This window comes from Hyperoodon ampullatus (assembly GCF_949752795.1).
Source record: "Hyperoodon ampullatus genome assembly, chromosome: 7".
In the NCBI taxonomy this organism is placed as follows: domain Eukaryota; kingdom Metazoa; phylum Chordata; class Mammalia; order Artiodactyla; family Ziphiidae; genus Hyperoodon; species Hyperoodon ampullatus.
Window position 1 is genome coordinate 91,087,776 of NC_136920.1, and position 20,736 is coordinate 91,108,511.

A 20,736-nucleotide genomic window follows, 5' to 3' on the forward strand; every position below is an offset into this window, starting at 1 on the left:
CGGCGAGCAGAGAAATCGCTGGGGCTGAGGTCTTTGCGCCGCTCCGAGCTCCGCCCCTGCGCTCCGCAGCCGCGCTCGGCCCTGAGAGGGGCACGCCTGTTTGGGGGTGGGGAGTATTGCTCCGGCGTGGGGGTGGGTAAGTGGTGGCGGTGGCGGTGGAGAGCCGCCTGCGCATGTCAAGGCTGACGGAGCACACACGGTCGGGGCGCCTGGAGAAGGGCGGCTGGTCACGCGCCACCCAGGGTCCGGGCCCCTGCACGATCTGCAGGCGAGCTCGGGGACGGGGCCCACCCACCCCACCTCTCGATCGCAGGCCACACAGAAGCTTCCGCCTCCTTCCCGGCCCCCCTCCGGCCTTCCCCGGGGAGGCTTGGCGGGTGTGGACTGGACTGAGGTGGAACGAGTTCTGTAGCTCAGACGGCAGCCCCGGTGGTTTCGGGTGTGAGGGCAGGCCCAGCTGGAGAAGGCGATCAGGGCGGACGAAGCCGGCGCTCCCGGGTCTGGGTGGATCCCGGTCGGAGCGTAACTCTTGGTAGGGAGGTGAGAGGTGGATCAACAGGGACCCCCTCCGGCAGCGCAGCCGCCTACAGCCTGCCTGCCCCTCACTTCGGAGCTGAGCTTTCCCCGAGGCGCAAACAGGGGAAGCAGCTGAGCGACTGGAAGTTCCGGGTGGGCGGGGAAGGCTCTGTCCGTGGTGCTGATCCGGATCCCAGCAACGGGCTCCGGGGAGGGCGCGCCAAGCTGCCGATCCACTCCCTCGAATTGGGGCAGTCCGCCAGGTTGGCTTGGAGCTGAAACCCCCGCCCGGCTCCAGAAGCCTGCAGAGCCTCCCCAGTCAACGGCACTTGGCCCTTATTTCAGTCAGAAAGTCTCCTTGGAGCAGTTCGTCCCAGAAGGTTTCCTCGAAAGTCCTGAGAGGGAGCAGTTGTTGACCCAGGGAATCTCTCTGTTTAGCCCGGAAGCCACCCGCTGAAAAAGATGCCTGGCTTCAACAGATTGTTTCCCCTGGCTTCCCTCCTGCTCATTTTGTGGGGTAAGTACCAGCACCCTGCCATGCGAGATGCAGATGACAGTAATAATGCTAACAGGAATAACACTTATTGATGTCGTTGGTGAAAACGAGGAGCCCTGGTTGACTTCCCCCTGTGCATGTCCGCCAGACACGGGATCCAGAGGGGTTCCACGAGAGCTGGGGTTTTGAGATTGGAAAAAGGCCTCCCCACTCCCGTGCTGCTTTATTCCTGAACCTCCCTTGGTGGTTTTTCCACCCTTCCTCCCGTTTCCTGTTAATTCCAAAGTATTTTTTTCCCTTTTCCGTAGCTGAAAGAGCATGCATTTTTATTAAATGCATTCATTATTCATTATATCACATTCATTATTAAAAAATCTCAGTTACAGTTACATTTCATTTCTCAATGAGGTCTTTGAATTAATTTTTATATATTAAAAAAATCTGGATGCGTGCATTTTGAGAATGAAACTAGTTGTTGATCCATCTGTTAAATTTCAATAAGTAAAACAGGCTTCAGCCATTTGCAGCGATATATTAGATAAATAGGCACCTGGGAATTGCATCTTTCTTCTTTTTCATGAACATGTGGAATCAAGGTGCTTTGGTGTTTGGGGGGCTGAGTTTTTTTGCCTTTAAAGATAAATAGGTTCTTGTTTGTCTGCTGTGAAGGAGTGAGGTGACCTTCTCCTTCCAAATAAGGGAGCCCTATACTTGCAACAGTAAGGCTGAGCAGAGTGGTGTTAGAGGTGGGCTTGGAGTGGGGTGTCTGCATGTGTGTAGTGGGAGTTAATGAGTCTACATGATAATGTCTGAATGTGTGATTGAGAGAATGCTTTAGTGTGTTGATATATGCCTCAGGGTCCGAATGTGTATACTAGTGTATGTCAGAGCATGTTAGTATGGGCATCTGCATGGATTGATGAGGATGTAGTTTGTGTGTGTGTGTGTGTGTGTGTGTGTCTGGTTGTTGTGTAGTTATGGGCATTTCAGTCTTGGCAACTTAGATCCTCAGGTCAAATATAGGTGCTCTCCAGTTGATAATTGCTTTACATGATCTTAGCTACATTCCTCCATGTTAAAAATCAATAACCAGTATAATTAGATGTGAGCATGCCCACCTGCCTTACTGAAACTAGGTACAGGATTATGCTCTGTGGTTGGCATGGAACTCATTCTGCTGGTGCAGTGGCAGATATGCTGATGGGAACAGCCTCTTTACCTTAGTATCACTTTATTAAGCCTCCAGGACTAACACTGGCTGCCAGCATTATCTGGATTTTGCATGTGACCAGAAGCAGAGCCAAGCTTCCTGTTGAACAAAATGCCTGATGAGACAGGCTGGGAAGGACAAAGAGGGAGAATAATGCCAGTCCCAAGGGCAGATTCACTGCCACCCATCCCCAGTAGAGTAGACCAGACCTGAAGATGAAGCAGACATAATAGGTTGCCAATGATCTCACCTGCCTTGAAGACTTAAGGCTGTGATTTCCTCAGGGGGAGGCTAAGACTAGGGGGCTTAGGAGAGGTTAGTTGGGCTGTATACGAAAGAGCATGAGTAAAGCAATGAGAGATGAAGTTGTAGAGAAGGTTGGGGTGAGATTCTACAGAGCCTTTCTTCCCAAACCCTAATTTAAGTTTTTAGCATATTTGCCTGAATTCTAGTGGACGGGGAGAGCACTCTATAGGCCAAGGACCTTCTGACTGGGACTTACAAAGCCTGGATTGGAGTCTTAGCTCTGCCACTAGCTTGCTATGTAATCACCTTAGAGTATTTTGTTCCTCATATACGTATATTTGGAAATACATAAGTTTGGAAATTGGGGCAGATGAGGTCTAACGTCCCTTTTAGCTGCACAATTGAATGGTAGGGAAATATTTACAGAATATTGCTAAAATAGGCAGAGTGCCCATCCTCCTCCCCACCCCTCAATTCCCCCACAATAAACATTTGGAAGAAGTGTGCATATTACACCTATCCTTGCCCATCCTCAGCTTCTCTACGTTGGTTCACCAAATTGAGAAGCTGCAGAAGGGAAAGAGAGATAGTTCAGGAAACCTTGCCAGTGAATGTAAGAGAGACGGCCTTGCTTCACAAATGCAAAATCTTTTTATTTGCATGTAATTCCAGCATTGGAAAGCACTTAATTTAGATGTGTTCACCCTTCCCAATATGAATGGAATTTTTTCCACTCTTTTATTTTCTGCGTGAATTGAACAAAATTCCCTTATTTCATTCAATAAAGTATATAATAATAATAATAATAATAATAGAATCTACACTCACTTGCCTTGTGCTTTACAGTTTACAAAGCAATTTTCAATCTATTTCTTCTTTTGGTCCCCATAGCAATCCTATGGTGGTAGTCAGGGAAAGCAGTATTATTTCCAATTTAGAGATGAGAAAATGAGTGCAGGGGAGGGGAAAGGACTTGCTAGAGAACTCTTACCTCTTGATTTCAGTCTTCCAGGGCTTGTTCTAGCTCCTCTTATGGACATACGTGCTGCTATACAGGACTGCCAGGTGGGCGTCTGTCCTCTCATCCCTCTTTGGAGCCACCCTTCCGCTCCTCTCCCACGCCATTGCCTTTCCTAGGGCCTTACTCATTTTTACCTCCTAGTATCTTCTGTTTTTCCTCTCCAGGTCTACCCTCCCAGGTGTCGGTTGTGTTGGGAAATGTTTCCCTCTCTTCCCTCAGTAACCCATTTTACATCCCATTCTTTCAAGGCTCTGCTAAGTGACTGGCTAATCTGATAGACCAAGTCATTTCAGGGTGTTAATATCTACAAATAACATCATTTATTACCCCTTTTTGGAAAGTATTTACATTCTAATCAAAGCCTTTATTTTCTTAGCATTGTAGAGCCAAGTCAAGAGGAGCAATATAGCAATAACCAAAGAAGAAAAAGATTTGGGGTTATTAGAGTAGTTGGTTACATACACATTACTATCCACCTGATAATGGATTGATGCTATTCTTTAGTTAAATATAATCATAATTAATATATTCTTCCTTCTCTGGTTTCCTCATTATTACTATAGACATTGAAGAGGAGACCATGGGTCAAATGATTTGGCCAAGATTATTCCAAGAGTTTATTATTTACAGTCAGCAACGTGGGTTGAATGTCTACCATATGTAAAATCTTTTCTTGGATATCTAGAGGCTTTCTTGGAAAGAGAGGCAATAGTGTACTGGAGACTTACAGGGTGGAGAAATATACTTTACCTTTTGGTGGAAGGAACAGCAAGTCATACTGCAAAAGGAAGGCAAACAAGGATGAGAGGATTCTGTGGCCATTTTGCAATGTTCTATCCAGGACCTCATGAATTAAATTGACCTCATGAGCTGAGTTCTTTCTTAGGACTTCAAACTGGACTTTGGCAAGGAGAAGGCAATCAGTGGGGCTTGCTGTCTGATGATACCTTGGATTACTCAGGGGCAACTCAGAACAAAGAGAGGCTGCCGTGCCCTACTCACCATCCTGACTGCATGTATTCTGCCTTCCCTCCTTTAACTCTAAATGAACGAACCGTGTTTATATTTAAGACCAACTCATCTACTTGTTCACTAGAGGCTATCACCTCTCAGCTATTCAAGGATGTTAGTCCAGCAAACTATACACTTTCAAGCCCCAGCAGCTCTACTGTTACCTTCATCCAAGCAAAGTCATTGAACCACCTCTCAGTCTGATCACTGTACCAGCCTCTTAACTGTTCTCTTTGCTTCCACCCTTATCCTTCCTCACCTCTTCAGTTTATTCCCAACATAGCAGTCAGATCAGGTAATTTTGTATAAATCATGCCATTCTTCCACTCAGCAGCCTCCAATGCTCCCATGTCACTCAAAGCAAAAGCCAAAGATCTAATTGTGGGCTGCAAGAGCAGCCATGATCCAGCTCTGGCTTATTTCTCCTGCCTCATCTCCTTCTACTCTCACTTTGTGCCCTGTACTTTATCGTGCTTTTCGCTTTTGCCAACACACTCCCACCCTAGGGCTCTCGAGTTGCTATCTCCTCTGCACACCTTCCCACAGATATTCATACAGCTGCTCCCTCCTTTCTTTCCTTCAACACCTGCTCGATGTCACCTTCTCAGTGAGTCTCTGATGATTCTACGCACGCTCTAATTCCTCTGTTCTATTTTATTTTTTCTTATAATTGCACTTACTGCAGTGTAATGGTGCTTATTTTCTCTCTCCTTCCACTGGAATGTGGGCTCCACGAGAGCAGGGATGGTTTCTGTTTTGTCCCCTGTTGTGTTCTCAGTGCCTAGGGCAGTACCTGGCGCACATTAAGCACTTGATATACGTTGAATGAGTGAACAAATAAATGAAGGAAAATAACATTAACGAATGTACAAAGCCCATTCGTAGAAATCACCCCATAGAATTTGTATGACAAATCTATTAGATAGGTATTATTTTCAGCATTTTGTTGATGAATAAACTGAGTCTCCGAGAGGTTAAACAGTCTATCAAACTGGGAATTCTCTGGCGGTCCAGTAGTTAGGACTCTGCGCTTTCACTGTAGGGACCTGGGTTCTATCTCTGTTTGGGGAACTAAGATCCTGCAAGCTGCGCAGTGCGGCCAAAAAAAAAAAAAAATGTCTATCAAACCCAAGCCTTCAGTTGCCCAATACCGTCTTTCTTCTGCCTCTATAAGTGTAACTGTACATTCCTTGGTACATTTTCCTATTCTTCTCTGAAGCCATCATCATTGAAGTAACTCACCTTTACCACGTCTCATTAAATATGAATGTGCCCTGAGGCTCCCTGCTACATGGGGTTCTCAATGCACACTCTACACCTCTATCCACTCCCAAACTTTTGCACAGACCATGCTTTTTTTTTTTTTTTTTTTTTTTTTTTTTGGCGGTACGCTGGCCTCTCACTGTTGTGGCCTCTCCCGTTGTGGAGCACAGGCTCTGGACGCGCAGGCTCAGCGGCCATGGCTCACGGGCCCAGCCCCTCCACGGCATGTGGGATCTTCCCGGACCGGGGCACGAACCCACGTCCCCTGCATCGGCAGGTGGACTCTCAACCACTGCGCCACCAGGGAAGCCCTACTTTTTTTTTTTTTTAAACCAGGCCTATACTCAAGCTTTCCAACTCTTCATATTCTGAAAATGTTTCTGATCAGTTTGCTCTAGATATGGACCGTCCCCCGATTAAAGTGATGACCCATATGCAGAAGCAGGAGAGCCTCTTGCAGGCTGCCTGATAAAACCACCCCCCGCTTGTTGAGAGTTTAAAGCCAATAAAATTTATTTTACCTTGATATGTTAAATTTTATCATAGTGCCTCTAGTTTTTAAACTCTATGTCTAAAAATTAAATTTGTTGCTTTCTGAGTCAAATATTTCATTTTTTGACTCATAATTAGTCAGTCAGTCTCATTTTAAGTTCTAAATAAAGCTTTTCTCTGCTTTTAGAAAGAACTGTCTGCCAGTAGAGGAACAGACTGACCATTCACTGTGAACTAGTTTTTAAATTACAATGTGTATTATTTCATTTTTTAGGGTTTCTGTTTTTATTATTAATGAGAAGGTAGCCTCAGAAGGGGTTAGAAGTTCTGATACAAGAATCGTTGGTGATTCATCTCACTTTGGAATCTTCTGTATAACATGCAAACTCTCTTACCAAATAGTTTTTTGCACTTGTTAACAGCACCAGAAAAAAACTTCTTTTAAAAAAAAATTGAGTTAGCTTTACTTTCTTGTGACTTTTGGAGTTGGACAGAATCTATTTCTTTTTCCACAGGCCAGCCTTCAAATATTTGAAGACAGGTGTGTTGGTGTTCAAGTGAAGCAGCCCCGGTCCCCGCTTTGTTCTCACCAGACTTTGCCCCCAGACCCTTCTCCATCTTGCTTTCCTCTGCACATGCACTCGTTGAAAACTTCCTTTCGTACAATGTGACACCCTGAACTGATCATCGTGGTCCAGATTTGCTCTGAACCGCACAGGGGAACTGCTCCTCCTTTGTCCTGCCGTGTACATCTGACAGCACAGCCCACGTTTGCACTTGCTTTCTTGGCAGCCACGTCCCACTTTTGATTCATTCTGAATTTTCAGTCTGATGTACTTACCCTCTTTAATGGGCCATGAGCTTCTAGAGGGCAGGAACTATAAGTCCAGGCCTGTGGGTGGCCTCCAAGGTGCCCCCCAATCTGACTCCCCCTCCTCATTTTTTTTTTACTTTTTTAATTTTGTTTTTATTTTATTTTACTTTTTTATTTTATTTTTTTGCAGTATGCGGGCCTCTCACTGTTGTGGCCTCTCCCGTTGCAGAGCACAGGCTCCGGACGCGCAGGCTCAGCGGCCATGGCTCACGGGCCCAGCCGCTCCGCGGCATGTGGGATCCTCCCGGACCGGGGCACGAACCCGTGTCCCCTGCATCGGCAGGTGTACTCTCAACCACTGCGCCACCAGGGAAGCCTTATTTTTTATTTTTAAAATTATTTTCTCTTTTTCCCCTTCCTCATTTTTAACCGTGTGTCTCTCTCCTCCTTGGGTGAAGCATCATGGCCCCAGCCCCACGGTCAGCTCACCGTTCTCCTCCTTGCTGCTCCGTCCTCCACCATGCATCAGAATTACCTACATCTGCAGTAAAACACAGATATGATTACATCTCTCTAAGGCTTTAAAACATGTGACCCCTCCTATTGTGAAGGGCATACAGAGGTCTTCACAACATGGGTCCGATCTACCTTTCTGGCATTAAGTCTCACCATCCTTCTCTTCCTCTCTTCCCAGCCCAGCCAGGAATAACTGCCTCTCCTCTAGTATGGCACTCACCATGGTCTGGTTTAATGACAGGAGTATGTGTTCCCTGCTAGACTATAAACGTCTTTAGGGCATGAAGCGTGTTTTATTCATCTTTGTATCTCAGTGTCAGGCCTGGCATAGAGTAGATTTCTGTGGGTGTTGGTGGAATGAAGGGGTGAATGGGTGGTTGATGGATGGATGCATGGGTGCCCTGTTTCCCACCTTGGCTCTAAATCCTTGAGGGCAGAGCTGAGGTACGAGCTGTACCGCATCCCTGCTGCTTCCGGGGAGGCTTGCAGTCAGTGCTGGCTCATCCCTGCCCGTTGTGAGAGGGTGTACCTGGGGAGACATGTACATGTGCATGCTGTTTTCCAGTTTGTCTCATGATTCTGCCTTCTCTGTCTCTCCTCCCTCCCTCCTTGTTCTCCACTGCCTCTCCCCTAACACCTCCTGTCCCTCCCCTGGCGTCCGGGCTCTCCCCAGCTGGCGTCTGCTTCCCTGTGTGTGTGGAAGTGCCCTCGGAGACGGAGGCGGTTCAGGGCAATCCCATGAAGCTGCGCTGCATCTCCTGCATGAAGAGGGAGGACGTTGAGGCCACCACGGTGGTGGAATGGTTCTACAGGCCCGAGGGCGGTAAAGATTTCCTTGTATGTCTGACTGCTGACTCTGCCCTTTGTTTCGCTGGCCTCTGCCATTGTGTGCCTGGCTCCCGACAGCCTGGGGAATGACGAGCTGACAAACACTGGCTCTTTCTCTCCAAAGCACTGACAGCTCCTCTGCAGATAACTGACAGCCTTAGTTTAGCCCAGCCTCTGGGAAAGGGAGGGCTCCAGGCCAGCTCTGGGCACTCCCGGTTACAGGCAGGGTAAGGAGGAAAGAGGCTTAAATAGTATTTAGAGCCTACTGTGTGCCAGTCACCCCACTAGGCACTGTGCAGGTGTTTTCATCGAATCTCTGCACCATCCTGCTGGATGGATTAAATTCATAGAAACATTGAAATAACTCCAAGGGTCATTAAATGAGATAGCATAGGTTACCTCATTTAAGTCTCACAATCTCAGTGAAATAAGAATGTCAGGCATGACCAAGACTGATGTGCAACTGGTACACACACATCAGTGGGTAAAATGTTTAAATAGTCCTATAGTGGTTACCTGTGCCAAATCTGCCAAGTGGCTTCATCACCATCCTTCCCACTAGGAACCTCCAGACCTCCCATGGCCAGTGTCAGTTCTGATTGGTTGGTGCCAGTGCCAAAATGGTTGTTATATACTTTGAACACCAACTTGGGGATGACCATTATTCACATTGTCACTGTCTTTGGAGCCAGGCTGCCTGGGATTGATTCTTGACTCCACAACTTATTTTAACTCTGTGTCCTTGGACAAATTGCTTAACCTCTGTCTCTGTGCCTCAGTTTCCTCATCTCTAAAATGGGGATATAAGCCATAGCTACCTCACAGAGCTGTTACCAGGACTCATGTGCTCTAATTTTTAATGCGTTGAGAATAGTTCTGGAATACAAGAAGTACCGTATAAGTGTTTGATAGAGAATACACACACACACACAAATGGGGCAACTAAGGATCAAAGAAATTAAGTTAGTAAGACAGCTTAGATTTGAACCAGGTCGTCTGACAGCAGATACAGAGCCCTTTTTACTGCACTGCCTCATCTTCCTGGGGGCAAGTCTTAAGGGAGACACAACATTAGGATGAAATTGAGTTTTGCTTGCTCTTCTGTCTAGCTCTCCTAAAGCTGGACTCATTTCTCACTCTAGGCTGGATGTGTCATTCTGATGTGGCTTTGCTGCACTCAGGTGCCAGGTCTGGGACAGCAGGCTTCCTAGTGCCTGGCTCAGGGCTGACTGCAACCGAGGCTAGTGCGTAGGTTACAGGAGCCTGGGCGTCTTGACCAGATGCAAGGGTCCCCACGAGCCTCAGGTCTGGTCATATGCCAGCCACCTGCTTTGCTTCCAGGCCTGCCCAAAGTGAGAAGAAGGTGGCTCAGATGGAAGAAAAGAAACTTAGAAAATTGTGCTGGAAATACAGGACAACACTAGTAGAAATTTTTGTGACAATGAACATGTTCCATATTCGTGCTGTCCAATTCAGTAGCCACCAGCCACAGGTGGCATTGAACACTTGAACTGTGGCTAGTGCAACTGAGAAACTGAATTTTACATTTTATTTCATTCCTAGTAAGTTAAATTTTAACGTAAGTAGCCACACATGGCAAGCAGAAACTAGATGGACTGCACAGCTGTAGAAGGAAACAAAAAAAAAGGTATGTCAGAAGGTGGAAGTGTTGGAGAAGAGAAATGTAGAGACCACATTTCAGATCTAATTTCACCCAGACTGGAAGAGCTGATGTGTGCACATTGGCTGGCAGCTCTCTGCTCATGTGGGCCACTTAAGCAGCCCGGGTCCCCCTCCTGTGGCCTGGCCCCGACTGCTCACATCCCCTCCAAGGGGACCAGCTCCGAGAGACACTTTCGGAGGCCAGGGCTCTCAGACGTCTTCATGACGAATGAAGCTGCCTCCCTGCCTTAGTCTCTCCCCGGCTGCCCCCATGACACACCTTTCCCTCTTGTTCTCTCTGCCTCCTTCCAATCCTTCCTTTCTCTCAGTTTCCCGCTCCTGATTCCTGTACACGTCACTCACCTTCCTCTGTCCTCTTTCTTTCCAGCCCTTTTTCCCTGCCCACCTCTTCCTGCCGCGTCCATGTGCCCTGACACCTGGGTGCCTCTGCCCGTCTTTCCCTGTCTTTGCTCTCTTCCCTGCCCTCCTCTGAGACACCCATCCCACTCCCACATTTGGGAGCTCCTGGTAACACTGTCCCCGTGCCCACATCTGAGCACCATTCTGGTCCTTTTCTCCACCCTGTCCCCACCTCTACCCTGTCTTCTCTCCTACACCCTCTGCTTCTCTACCTGCAGATCTATGAGTATCGGAACGGCCACCAGGAGGTGGAGAGCCCCTTCCAGGGACGCCTGCAGTGGAACGGGAGCAAAGACTTGCAGGACGTGTCCATCACTGTGCTCAACGTCACCCTGAATGACTCTGGCCTCTACACCTGCAACGTGTCCCGGGAGTTTGAGTTTGAGGCACATCGCCCCTTCGTGAAGACCACCCGGCTCATCCCCCTCCGTGTCACCGAGGAGGGTAAGGCTAGGGCACAGGCTCCCTTGGGTGCCCTGCTCTCGGGGGAGGGAGGACAGCGGGTTTCCACATAAATGAGCCCCTTGCAGAATGCAAAACCCCATGTATCTGGAGTGGTGATATCTAAAAATGTCACCACTGGCTTGTCTTCCTGGGGTGGCCAGCTTTCTGCAAGCTGCCCGAGAGCTGGCCTCTCTGTGTCTTTCCTCAAAGCAGAAAGGCTTGGAGATGATAGTGCAGTAATCTTGACCCAGTCCCTGGACTCTCACCCTTAGAGAAAGAGGACAGCCTCCCTGAAACCTAAAACTGCCAAGACAGTTACACCTACTCTGGCCTGCGCTGAATCTCGGACTCAATGGGCTCAGAGAAATCTCCTGAGGTTCTCTAGAGGTCATCTCCCCTCTTGTCTGTGACTCATACAAACCTCTAAGCTAGCGGTGCTCAAACTTCAGCCAGCCTCAGATTCCCCTGCAGGACTTCTTAAACCCAGGCTTTCTGATTCCGTAGGTGGAGCATGACTAACAAATTGTCAGGAGATGCTGTTGCTGCCGGGGACTGCACTTTGAGAACAACTGCTGTAAACCAAAGCCTGACAGTCTTTGTCTTCTGTCTCCCTCCACAGTAATCATACAAGCAAGCCCCTCCCCTCCGTGGCGTCTCTCATCACATAACCTCACTTTCAGCTACGAGAAGGGGAAACGTGGTTTGCTCTCCAATCTTTAAATTTCCCCCATTTCCCACAGCTGGTTCCTTGTAGGCTGGGAAGTTCTTTCATCAACCTAACTCATAAGTTTCTGTTGCGATCGAATCCAGAGTCTTGAGGGTGAACTTAGGACTGTTCTTGTTCTGCTTTCAATGGACTCATTGTTCAGAGCACTGTGGCTCCTCACCCCTTGCAAATGTTCCTTCATGTGGCAGAAGAGCGATACATGCATCTCCCTTTGTGTTTTCTCACCCAGGCTAAATGATGACTCCATTTTACTTAGCTCTTCCTAGACAATCTATTTCCAGCACGTTCTCAGCATCCTGGCCGCCCCAAGATGCAGGTCAGTGAACAGGCAAAAGGTGTGGGGCAGGAAAGAAAGGAGAGGTCAGATTAAAGCCAGGCTCTTCCTAGAAAAGGATGCCAGGAATCCCGACTTTCAGACCACAAGTGTATTTATTTTATTATCGTGTTGTGGTGATAAAATTCATTAAGCAAACAGAGTGAGCAGAGTGAGCGATGTCATGATTCAGACAAGACTCAAACGGAAGGTAGGTCAATCCAGATGGTGCACAGGGACTCTCAGGCCACTTGGCTCAGACCTGATGAGCCTCTTCCCCTCTTTGAGCCCGTCTCCTCTTGTGTGAGTCGAAGGGGTTGGACTGGGAGCTCTCTAAGGTATTCTTCTGTTCAGAAGTACCATTATCCTCTTCTGTTTATACACCTGTGCCCCCAGGGGGAAGGGAGCCTGGCGCCCTCTGCTGTTCACCCTCGGGACTGTCGGCTGGTGACAGCCGGGCCCTAGGAAGCTGCCTCTGTCTCCACCTTGTGCTCTCAAAGGCTTTTGCCTCCAGAGACCTTTGCGCAGCCAGTGGAAAGGGTGGCAAAGCGGAGCCAGTCCGCCTGCCTGCCGGGCACCAGAGCCAGACTTGGGTAAGAATAGAGGGAAAACAAGTTTGTCATCAGAGCCACAGAGCCCCTCGGGACGTTAGGGCTGGAAGGAAGCTTGGCTCTCTTTCAGTCCAGGGGTCTGAACAAAGAGCTGGCATCGGAATCACCCAGGGGGCTTTCCTTCAGTGCAGACGGCTCCATACCACTGCTGCGGTGTGAGTGCAGCATGAAGCACATTAGCGCCAGAAGCAGGACTGCGGTCCAGATATTTGCCTCTATTACCTGTGTTTCCACTGCATCTCTTCCCTCCACCACCGCCCACTCCCTGCCACTTTTTCTTTTTCTCTCCCCCCTGCCCCGTGACCCCTTCGGCAGCCCTCTGCATCCCCACCCCCAGATAGTCACAGCTCTCATACTGCTGCACGCTCCACCATGGCACATTCCCCACGTCTGCTCCATCCCTGTGGTCCCAGAGAATCTCCCTGCTTCTCTTTGCTCAAGCTGGACTGATCCTGGCGTAGGCTCTCACCTCCTGGCTCTAAGACAGAAATCTGAGTTCTCTTCACCTAGAGGTAAATAAAGCTACTGAGGACAGCTTCCCGTGGTACTACTGCTGGCTACTGCATTTAAAAAGAAACAGGGGGGCTTCCCTGGTGGCGCAGTGGTTGAGAGTCCGCCTGCCGATGCAGGGGACACAGGTTCGTGCCCCCGTCCAGGAAGATCCCACATGCCGCGGAGTGGCTGGGCCCGTGAGCCATGGCTGCTGAGCCTGCGCATCCGGAGCCCGTGCTCCGCAACGGGAGAGGCCACACCAGTCAGAGGCCTGCGTACCACAAAAAAAAAAAAAAAGAAAAGAAATAGGGTGCTTGAAGTTGAGCACATCGCAAACCAGGCCATTGTCAGCCCGTGAAAAGACATTTGATGTGTCTGGCATTCTCCTGTGCCTCAAGCTGTATCTGTGACCTCCAGCTCCAGTTAGGAAACCTGGGTGATCCTGGAGCCCTTGGACTGCTTCTCTGAGGTGAAGGTCATGGCTGTGCCTATATTGTGCTTTTAATGAGCAAGGCCTTGGGGATGACTTATGCCCTATGAATAATCATGAATCTAATTTGCTGCTGAGAGCTAGCAAAGGGAGATGTGGCTGCAGCCTTCCTTGCCACTAGGAAGGAATATATGTCGGGACATTTGCCATGTATTATGTTTCATTTATTTATTTTTTTTAAATGAAAAAAAAATTTTTTTTTTTTTTTGGCCATACCACACGGCCTGTGTGATCTTAGTTCCCCAACCTGGGATTGAACCTGGGCCACGGCTGTGGAAGTGCCGAGTCCTAACCACTGGACCACCAGGGAATTCCCTATCATGTTTTATTTGTCATTTTTGTTGGTTAGGAAACAAGGAAGATCAGTATTTATTTATATGCATTCATTCCACAAATACTTATTGAATACTTCAAGTATTCTAGGATTAGGCAACAGGCTGATAATTCAGAAATAAATATGTTCTTAGTAAGCACACAGTAGAGAAGAGAGATAAATACATCACAGTACAATCTGGGAAGTGTTATAATAGATGGATGGAAAAGTTCCTGGAGAAGAACGTGAATAATAACTGCACGAGAAGTTGAGGAAGGCTTCACAGAGGAGGTAACTTCAGTGGAGTCTAGAAAAATGGTTGGGAGATTGAAAAGCAGGAGGCGATGTTGGGACAGAGGTAGCACTGGGGTGTGAGATACAATCTAGGAAGAGGGAAGAGAAAGAAGAAACATCCACAGATTCCAAAAGACCACAGTGAGTAGAGTAGAGAGGTTTTGCTGGCCAACCGAATGGAAATGAGGTGAGGAAGGCTGCACAGCAAGTGGCCTCCTGTGCCCTGTTAAGAGAGTCAGGTCTCTATGCTGAGGGTGGTGTAGAATACTGGAAGGTTTTCATCTGTGTTCCAGAAGTAGAACTCTGAGGACAGCCTGGTTAATATGTGGAATTCTCCAACCCTCATTTCTGTTTGGGTTTGGAATGACCTGGAGGGAAGATGAGCTGGGAACGTCCTTGCTTCTCATCCAGACGTGCAGAAAATATGCTCAGGTCACTGGGTGGGCTGACAGCACTGTCCACGTGGCCCTGTCCATGTTTTCTGACGCCCTCTTCCTGGGGATACCACACTCCACCACCCTAAGCTCAGAGGACAGAGTCGGCTGAACTAAGACATGTGCCTCACATCTGTGCAGACTTTTACATCTCACAAGGTATCCTTAAATACATTAGGTAATGTATGGTATGAATTATTATCCTCGCTTTACAAATTAAGAAACTGAGTCTCAGGTCAGGGAAATGACTGTTCACACACCAGGAAGTGGGAAGCCTGGGACCCAGCTGCATGTATCTCACACAGCTCCAGGATTCCTTCCAGTGCTCTATGACTTCTTCCTCCACCCATCATTCTCCCTCATGCCTCCCTCCAGAGCATCTGAAGAAAGTCAGTGAGAAAGCTGACAGGCAGGAGAATTAGGGGATATTAAATCTCATTGGTACCCTCTGCGTTCCTTTAGACCCAGTGCTTATTTAAGACATACCTAAAAATAGGCCTCGTGTATCTCAGACCTCAGTGACAGCTCTGGGTTTGTTGGACGTGCATATTGTGAGCCTCACTCTCCCCCTTGCAGCTGGAGAGGACTTCACCTCTGTGGTCTCAGAAATCATGATGTACATCCTCCTGGTCTTCCTCACTCTGTGGCTGCTCATCGAGATGATATATTGCTACAGGAAGGTCTCAAAGGCCGAAGAGGCAGCCCAAGAAAATGCGTAAGTCCAAAGATGCCAAAATAATGATAGCTCACACCTTCCGAGCGCTTGCTCTCATAAGTGAGGTGGTGAGCAATTTACACAGTCCTCCACTTTCCTCACAACAACGTTTGAGGTAGGCAGCATGAATATACGCATTTTACAGATGCGAAAGCTGAGCCTGGGAAAGTTTGCCCAAGACCATTATAAGAGGCAAAGCAAGGTTTGACTTCGTGCCTGCTAACTCGTGCCCTGCACTCTTAACCACTATGTAAAGCCCATCAGCTGCCACCACAATCCCATGACATTAGCATTATTATGACCGTTTTATAGATGTTGAAGCGGTTCATAGAGCTTACGTGGCTTGCTGGGGCCACACAGATAATGAGAGGAGAGGTTGGGATTTGAACCGAAGCCTGTCTGGTGTCCTTGCTGTTCCCGACACATTCAGCTGTTTGCTGTAAACCACAGAGCTCATCAGGCCACCTGGGCTCTGCCGTCTACTAGCTAAGGAGCTCCAAACATGTTCTTCCCCCGGAGCTTGGCCGTGATTGAAAACCCAGAGAGGGGCTCTTCTGCTCCAACGTCCAGACTGTACCTTGGACATTTTCGCCAAGGCCCTAGTCACTCGAGCACAGGTAACAGATGATGGGGTCTGAGAGTCTAAGGGGCCATGTTGGCTTGTTATTTGGGGAGAGGAAAGATAGAAAATAACCCTCGCAGATTTACACAGTGGAGGCGATAAGCTAAAAACCCTAGGCTATTATCACCTAGAAATGCTTGATAAAGTATCATTTTTCATGATCTCTATGATCTCAGGAAAGTAAAAAACTGTAACTGACCAGATAGAAGGAAAGAAAGGATATGCTGGGGAAGTTGTCTTTCCTGGTGACCTGGGTGATCAGATTTCAGTGCTTGAGCATAGGAAGTGGCCACACTTGGACAGGAAGTGCCCACACTTGGACAGGAAGTACCCACAGCTGGCCTTGCACAAGAAACAGAGTTGGAACTGAGGTCACCAGCAGAACAAGGATCCTCAGAGGGCTACAGCTCATGCAAAAGATAGATCAGTAAATAATCATCAGTCCACCAGCCCAGAGAAAAGCCAAGGAAACATATCTACTTGGCCTGACTCCAAGTAGAAACATAAAAGATTCTTGAGAACTGGTAACCACAAGCCTGCTCTCACAATGTTTGGGATTTAAATTTATGCTACCCACATGATCCAGGAACCTCTAAGCTGAAAAAGTCAATAAAAAAAAATTAGTCCCCAGACAGTGATAACCATGTAGAAGCAAATGAAAAACTATTCTGAAGAGACCCACTTTTAGCTGAGGCTTAACAGTGCTCCCCAGATAAAGCATTGCTGAATCTGATTTCCACAGTCTCATCCAAAACTAAAAGACACAGCAGGAAATAATCCATCATGAGCAAGAGAAGTAACAAATGGCAGGATGAAATCCCAGGAGCTTCAGACACAAGAAGGACCTGGTAAAATATAGAAAATAAATTTGCTTAAAAGAGTTAAAACAAGAGGAGGAAACAAAACTTAAGAATACAATAAGTTATTAAGAAAAAAGAACAGGCAGATTTGAACAGGAATAAAGAAAAACCTGGAAATGAAAAATACAGTCAGTAATATTCAAATCTCAGTGGATGGGTTCCCCAGAGATTAGATACTGGTAACCAGAAGATAAACATAAGGAAGTTTCACAGAATGAAGCACAGAGATATAAAAAGATGGAATATCACAAAGAAATAGGAAGACAAAAATTGAGAAGATCGATTAGAATAGAAGAGAGAAAATGGAGGAGAGACAATATTCAGAGATACAGTGGCTAAGGAAAGGTATGACTCTTCAGATTCAGGTAGCACAATATGTCCTGAGCAAGATAAATACATATAAATCTAAACCTAAACACCAACCATCTTTAAACTGATTACTGGCAGCAACTAATATAACCTACAGCAAATATCATCTATGTTGCAACTTTAGAAGAACGCCTATAATATTAGAAACATGTCAAGGATACCTGCTTCTATTCTATACTGGAGATCCTAGGTGGTGCACTAAGTAAATACAAAAAAAAAAAAAAAAAAAAAAGAGAAAAAAAGAGTAAGAATTGTAAAGAAAGAAACTAAATTATCATTCACAGCCAATATGATTACCTATATAGAAAATCCAAGGGAATCTATAGACAAACTATTAGAACTAGTAAGAACATTTCATAAGATTGTTGATACAAATCAAAATATTTATAAATATAAATATAAAAGCACCTATATTCCAGCCACAAAAATTTAGAGAAACATCTCAATATTTAAAACATTTTTAAAAATTCAATTACAATAGCAACAAATACTCTCCAGTACCTGGGAATAAATCTGATAAAAACGTGTAAGATATTTAAGGAGAAAATTACAAAATTTTACTGAAAGATTTGAGTTAAATAAATGAAGACTAAAACCTCACTGTTACAAACATAGCAGTTCTCTTCCAAATTAATCTGCAAATTCAGTAAAATTCCCATCAAAATACCCAATGGATTGTTCAAGGAACTTGATAAGCAGATCTTAAAAGTCATACAGAAGCCCAGAGGCTAAAACTAGTCTAAGCCAGAGGATGGTCAGATAGTAAATATTTTAGGCTTTTCAGGCTACAGAGGGTCTCTGTCCCCTATTGTTCTTTAGTTTTGTTTGTGTGCAACCCTTTAAACAAGTAACAGCCTTTATTAGCTCATGGGCCATAGTTTGCCTATTTCAAAGAACAATAAGTTTGGGGGAGGTGGCTGGTAGGAGTTTTCCTGTCAGATATAAAGATGTCTTATACAGCTATTAGAGTAAAGATTTTATGATATGGGACTTCCCTGGTGGTGCAGTGGTTAAGAATCCGCCTGCCAATGCAGGGGACATGGATTCGAGCCCTGGTCCTGGAAGATCCCACCTGCCACAGTGCAACTAAGCCCGTGTGCCACAACTACTGAGCCTGTGCTCTAGAGCCCACGAACCACAACTACTGAGCCCGCATGCCACAACTACTGAAGCCCACGCGCCTAGAGCCCATGCTCCACCAACAAGAGAAGCCACCACAATGAGAAGCCCGTGCACTGCAACGAAGAGTAGCCCCCGCTCGCTGCAACTAGAGAAAGCCCATGCACAGCAACGGAGACCCGACACAGCCAAAAATAAAATAAATAAATTTTAAAAGAAAAAAGAAAGATATTTTCAAGACATGGAATAATCAAAGAAAAAGACAAATGTCTCAGAAGAAAAACTGGTAAAGCAAATGAAGTCATATTGCAGAAGTACAAACCCAAATTGCTTATAAACTTATGAAAAGATGCTCAACTTCACCAGTAATCAGGGAAAGGAAAATTAAAAGATCTATAAAATGTAATTTCCCATCCAACAGTTTGGCTGATTTAATCTAACAGTACTAAGTCCTGAGAACAATGTGGATAAGTGAGAAGACTCATACGTTGCTGGTGGAAGGAAAAAACAAATGTATTTATTATTCTAGTCTGCTGAAAGGGCCATTCTCATTTTCTCTTGGGTAACATGGTGAGAAGGAAATGCAGAGGTGTTCTAGAGACATCCTTGTTCCTGTAGCCCTTGCTCCTTCCCTTTTCCTGTGTTAGCACCTCTGGGTATAAATGCACTGATTTTCTTCCCCGCGTCTCCCCTCCAACAGGTCTGACTACCTGGCTATCCCATCGGAGAACAAAGAGAACTCTGCAGTACCAGTGGAGGAATAGAAGGGGGCAACCGGAGGTGATGTACAGGGAAGGGAGGGGCAGGTAGATAAGGAGGCAGGTTGTACAAGTGACCTTGACACCCACAAACCAAAATGACTTTAGATTTGGTCCCTTTGATTTCTACCCTACCCAGAGTCCCCACCCTCAGGGTATTTCTTTAAGTTGATGCCCAAGTAGTAATAAAGCTCTGTGCGAGGTTCAAGTCCTTCAGAAGGTGAGTTGCTTCAGCCTGAGTGTTGGGGCAACTTGAACTCCTTACCCACAGTGACAAAAAATAATTCCCCATTCTCCCTCCTATGTAAGGATCGTGGATGAGGTCAGAGAGCCTTTGGCTGGGCTGGACTGGGCTGGCAATTCTCAGTGAGCTGTTTTATCACTGGTAGGTGGCCTGAACACTGAAGCACTGGCTACCCCATGTTCAGTGATGTCAACAGCGTCAGGAGGGTGCCCCAGGGGCCACATCACTTCTCTTCACGCGTCCATCCTTCAGTTCATCCATCATACATCCACTCACCTCTGAACTGTCACCTCTGACTTGTTAACTCCATCAGACCTCCACACACAAGACTTTGCCAGAACCAAGGAGCCAACATTTCTACACGACTCAACCTCAGCCTGCCCTTGCTTTCAAGCAAGCAGCTCCCATGCCAACCGGACCCCTCCCCTGTGCTCCACTCAGCTTTGAACACGTGCTGGAGCCCGCTCACTCTCCATTGCCGCAAGTGAATGGAGGGCTTAACGGAAGGAAGCTGGAGTGATTAGTCTGGGTTAAAGCAAAAGAGTGTCATGAAGTGGGATTCCTTGAAGTCAGTTTTTCTAAGTTCCTGGCCCACTTGGCTGGAGCATCAGAGCAAAGCATGCCTTTCTAGGCCCTCCAGTGATAGAAAGTTCATTAAGCATGGACTAAAATGTTCTCTGGACTATGGTGCTCCAGGGCTAGATCCCAAGAGGTCTCAAAGGCCTGGGTTAGTGTCAGTCCTTCAAGAAGCTGAGGGCAGGGGACTTAGGAAGTCATACAACATGTTCATGATCCTCCTGGCGCAACGTGTGTGTGCCTTGCCAGGTGAGCACACCACCGGAGATGGCTGGGTGGCATTGTTTTCCTGTGGGCACTGGGACTGCAATTCCCAAGTCCTTCCTCTCAAAATTTCTGTGGGTCAGTATGATTACTCATACAGGAGGCAACGGAGACTCAAGACAGGACTCCACTGATAAGAGACTTCAAAGGATAAACTGGAGCAGATAGAAGCCTAAGGCACGGTCCAGTTTACACTTCCCGAGATGGGATAATTTTGTTCTTGAAAAGACTTCGAAATTGAGTTTGGCCACGGCACAGAACTCGGTGGATTGCCTGGCTAAGGTTAGCTCTGATTCAGGCAATTAGAAATTGGCCAAAAAGGCAGAGAGAAGGATGTGAGGTAGATTTGAAGAATTTCTTTAGTGAAAAGGTTTGTGAATCTGAGACGTCTTCCAGAAGGGGAACGCATCCGGGAATGGCATTTAACTGACACATGTTTTTAGCCTGAGATAGATGATGGCAAATGAGTGGCATGATAGAAGAGGGACAGGCTAGGTGGCTTCCAAATATTTCACCTGTGAATTCATAATGTCCAGGTTTTTTTTTTTTTTTCCCTAGATGATAGGAGAGCAGATGAACACTGGAAACATTTTAGT

The 20,736-nt window shown here is 46.8% G+C and overlaps 1 protein-coding gene across 1 annotated transcript; it reads left to right on the forward strand.

The window, feature by feature from the left end:
- Window positions 1–978: 978 nt before the first annotated feature.
- On the forward strand, window positions 979–19,062 carry SCN3B (sodium voltage-gated channel beta subunit 3; the record flags this gene model as incomplete). Its single annotated transcript, XM_079708933.1, has 5 exons — window positions 979–1,033; window positions 8,259–8,422; window positions 10,714–10,939; window positions 15,190–15,328; window positions 18,999–19,062. 5 exons carry the CDS (start codon window positions 979–981, stop codon window positions 19,060–19,062), a joined length of 648 nt encoding a protein of 215 aa, XP_079565059.1.
- Between the last annotated feature and the right edge of the window lie 1,674 nt (window positions 19,063–20,736).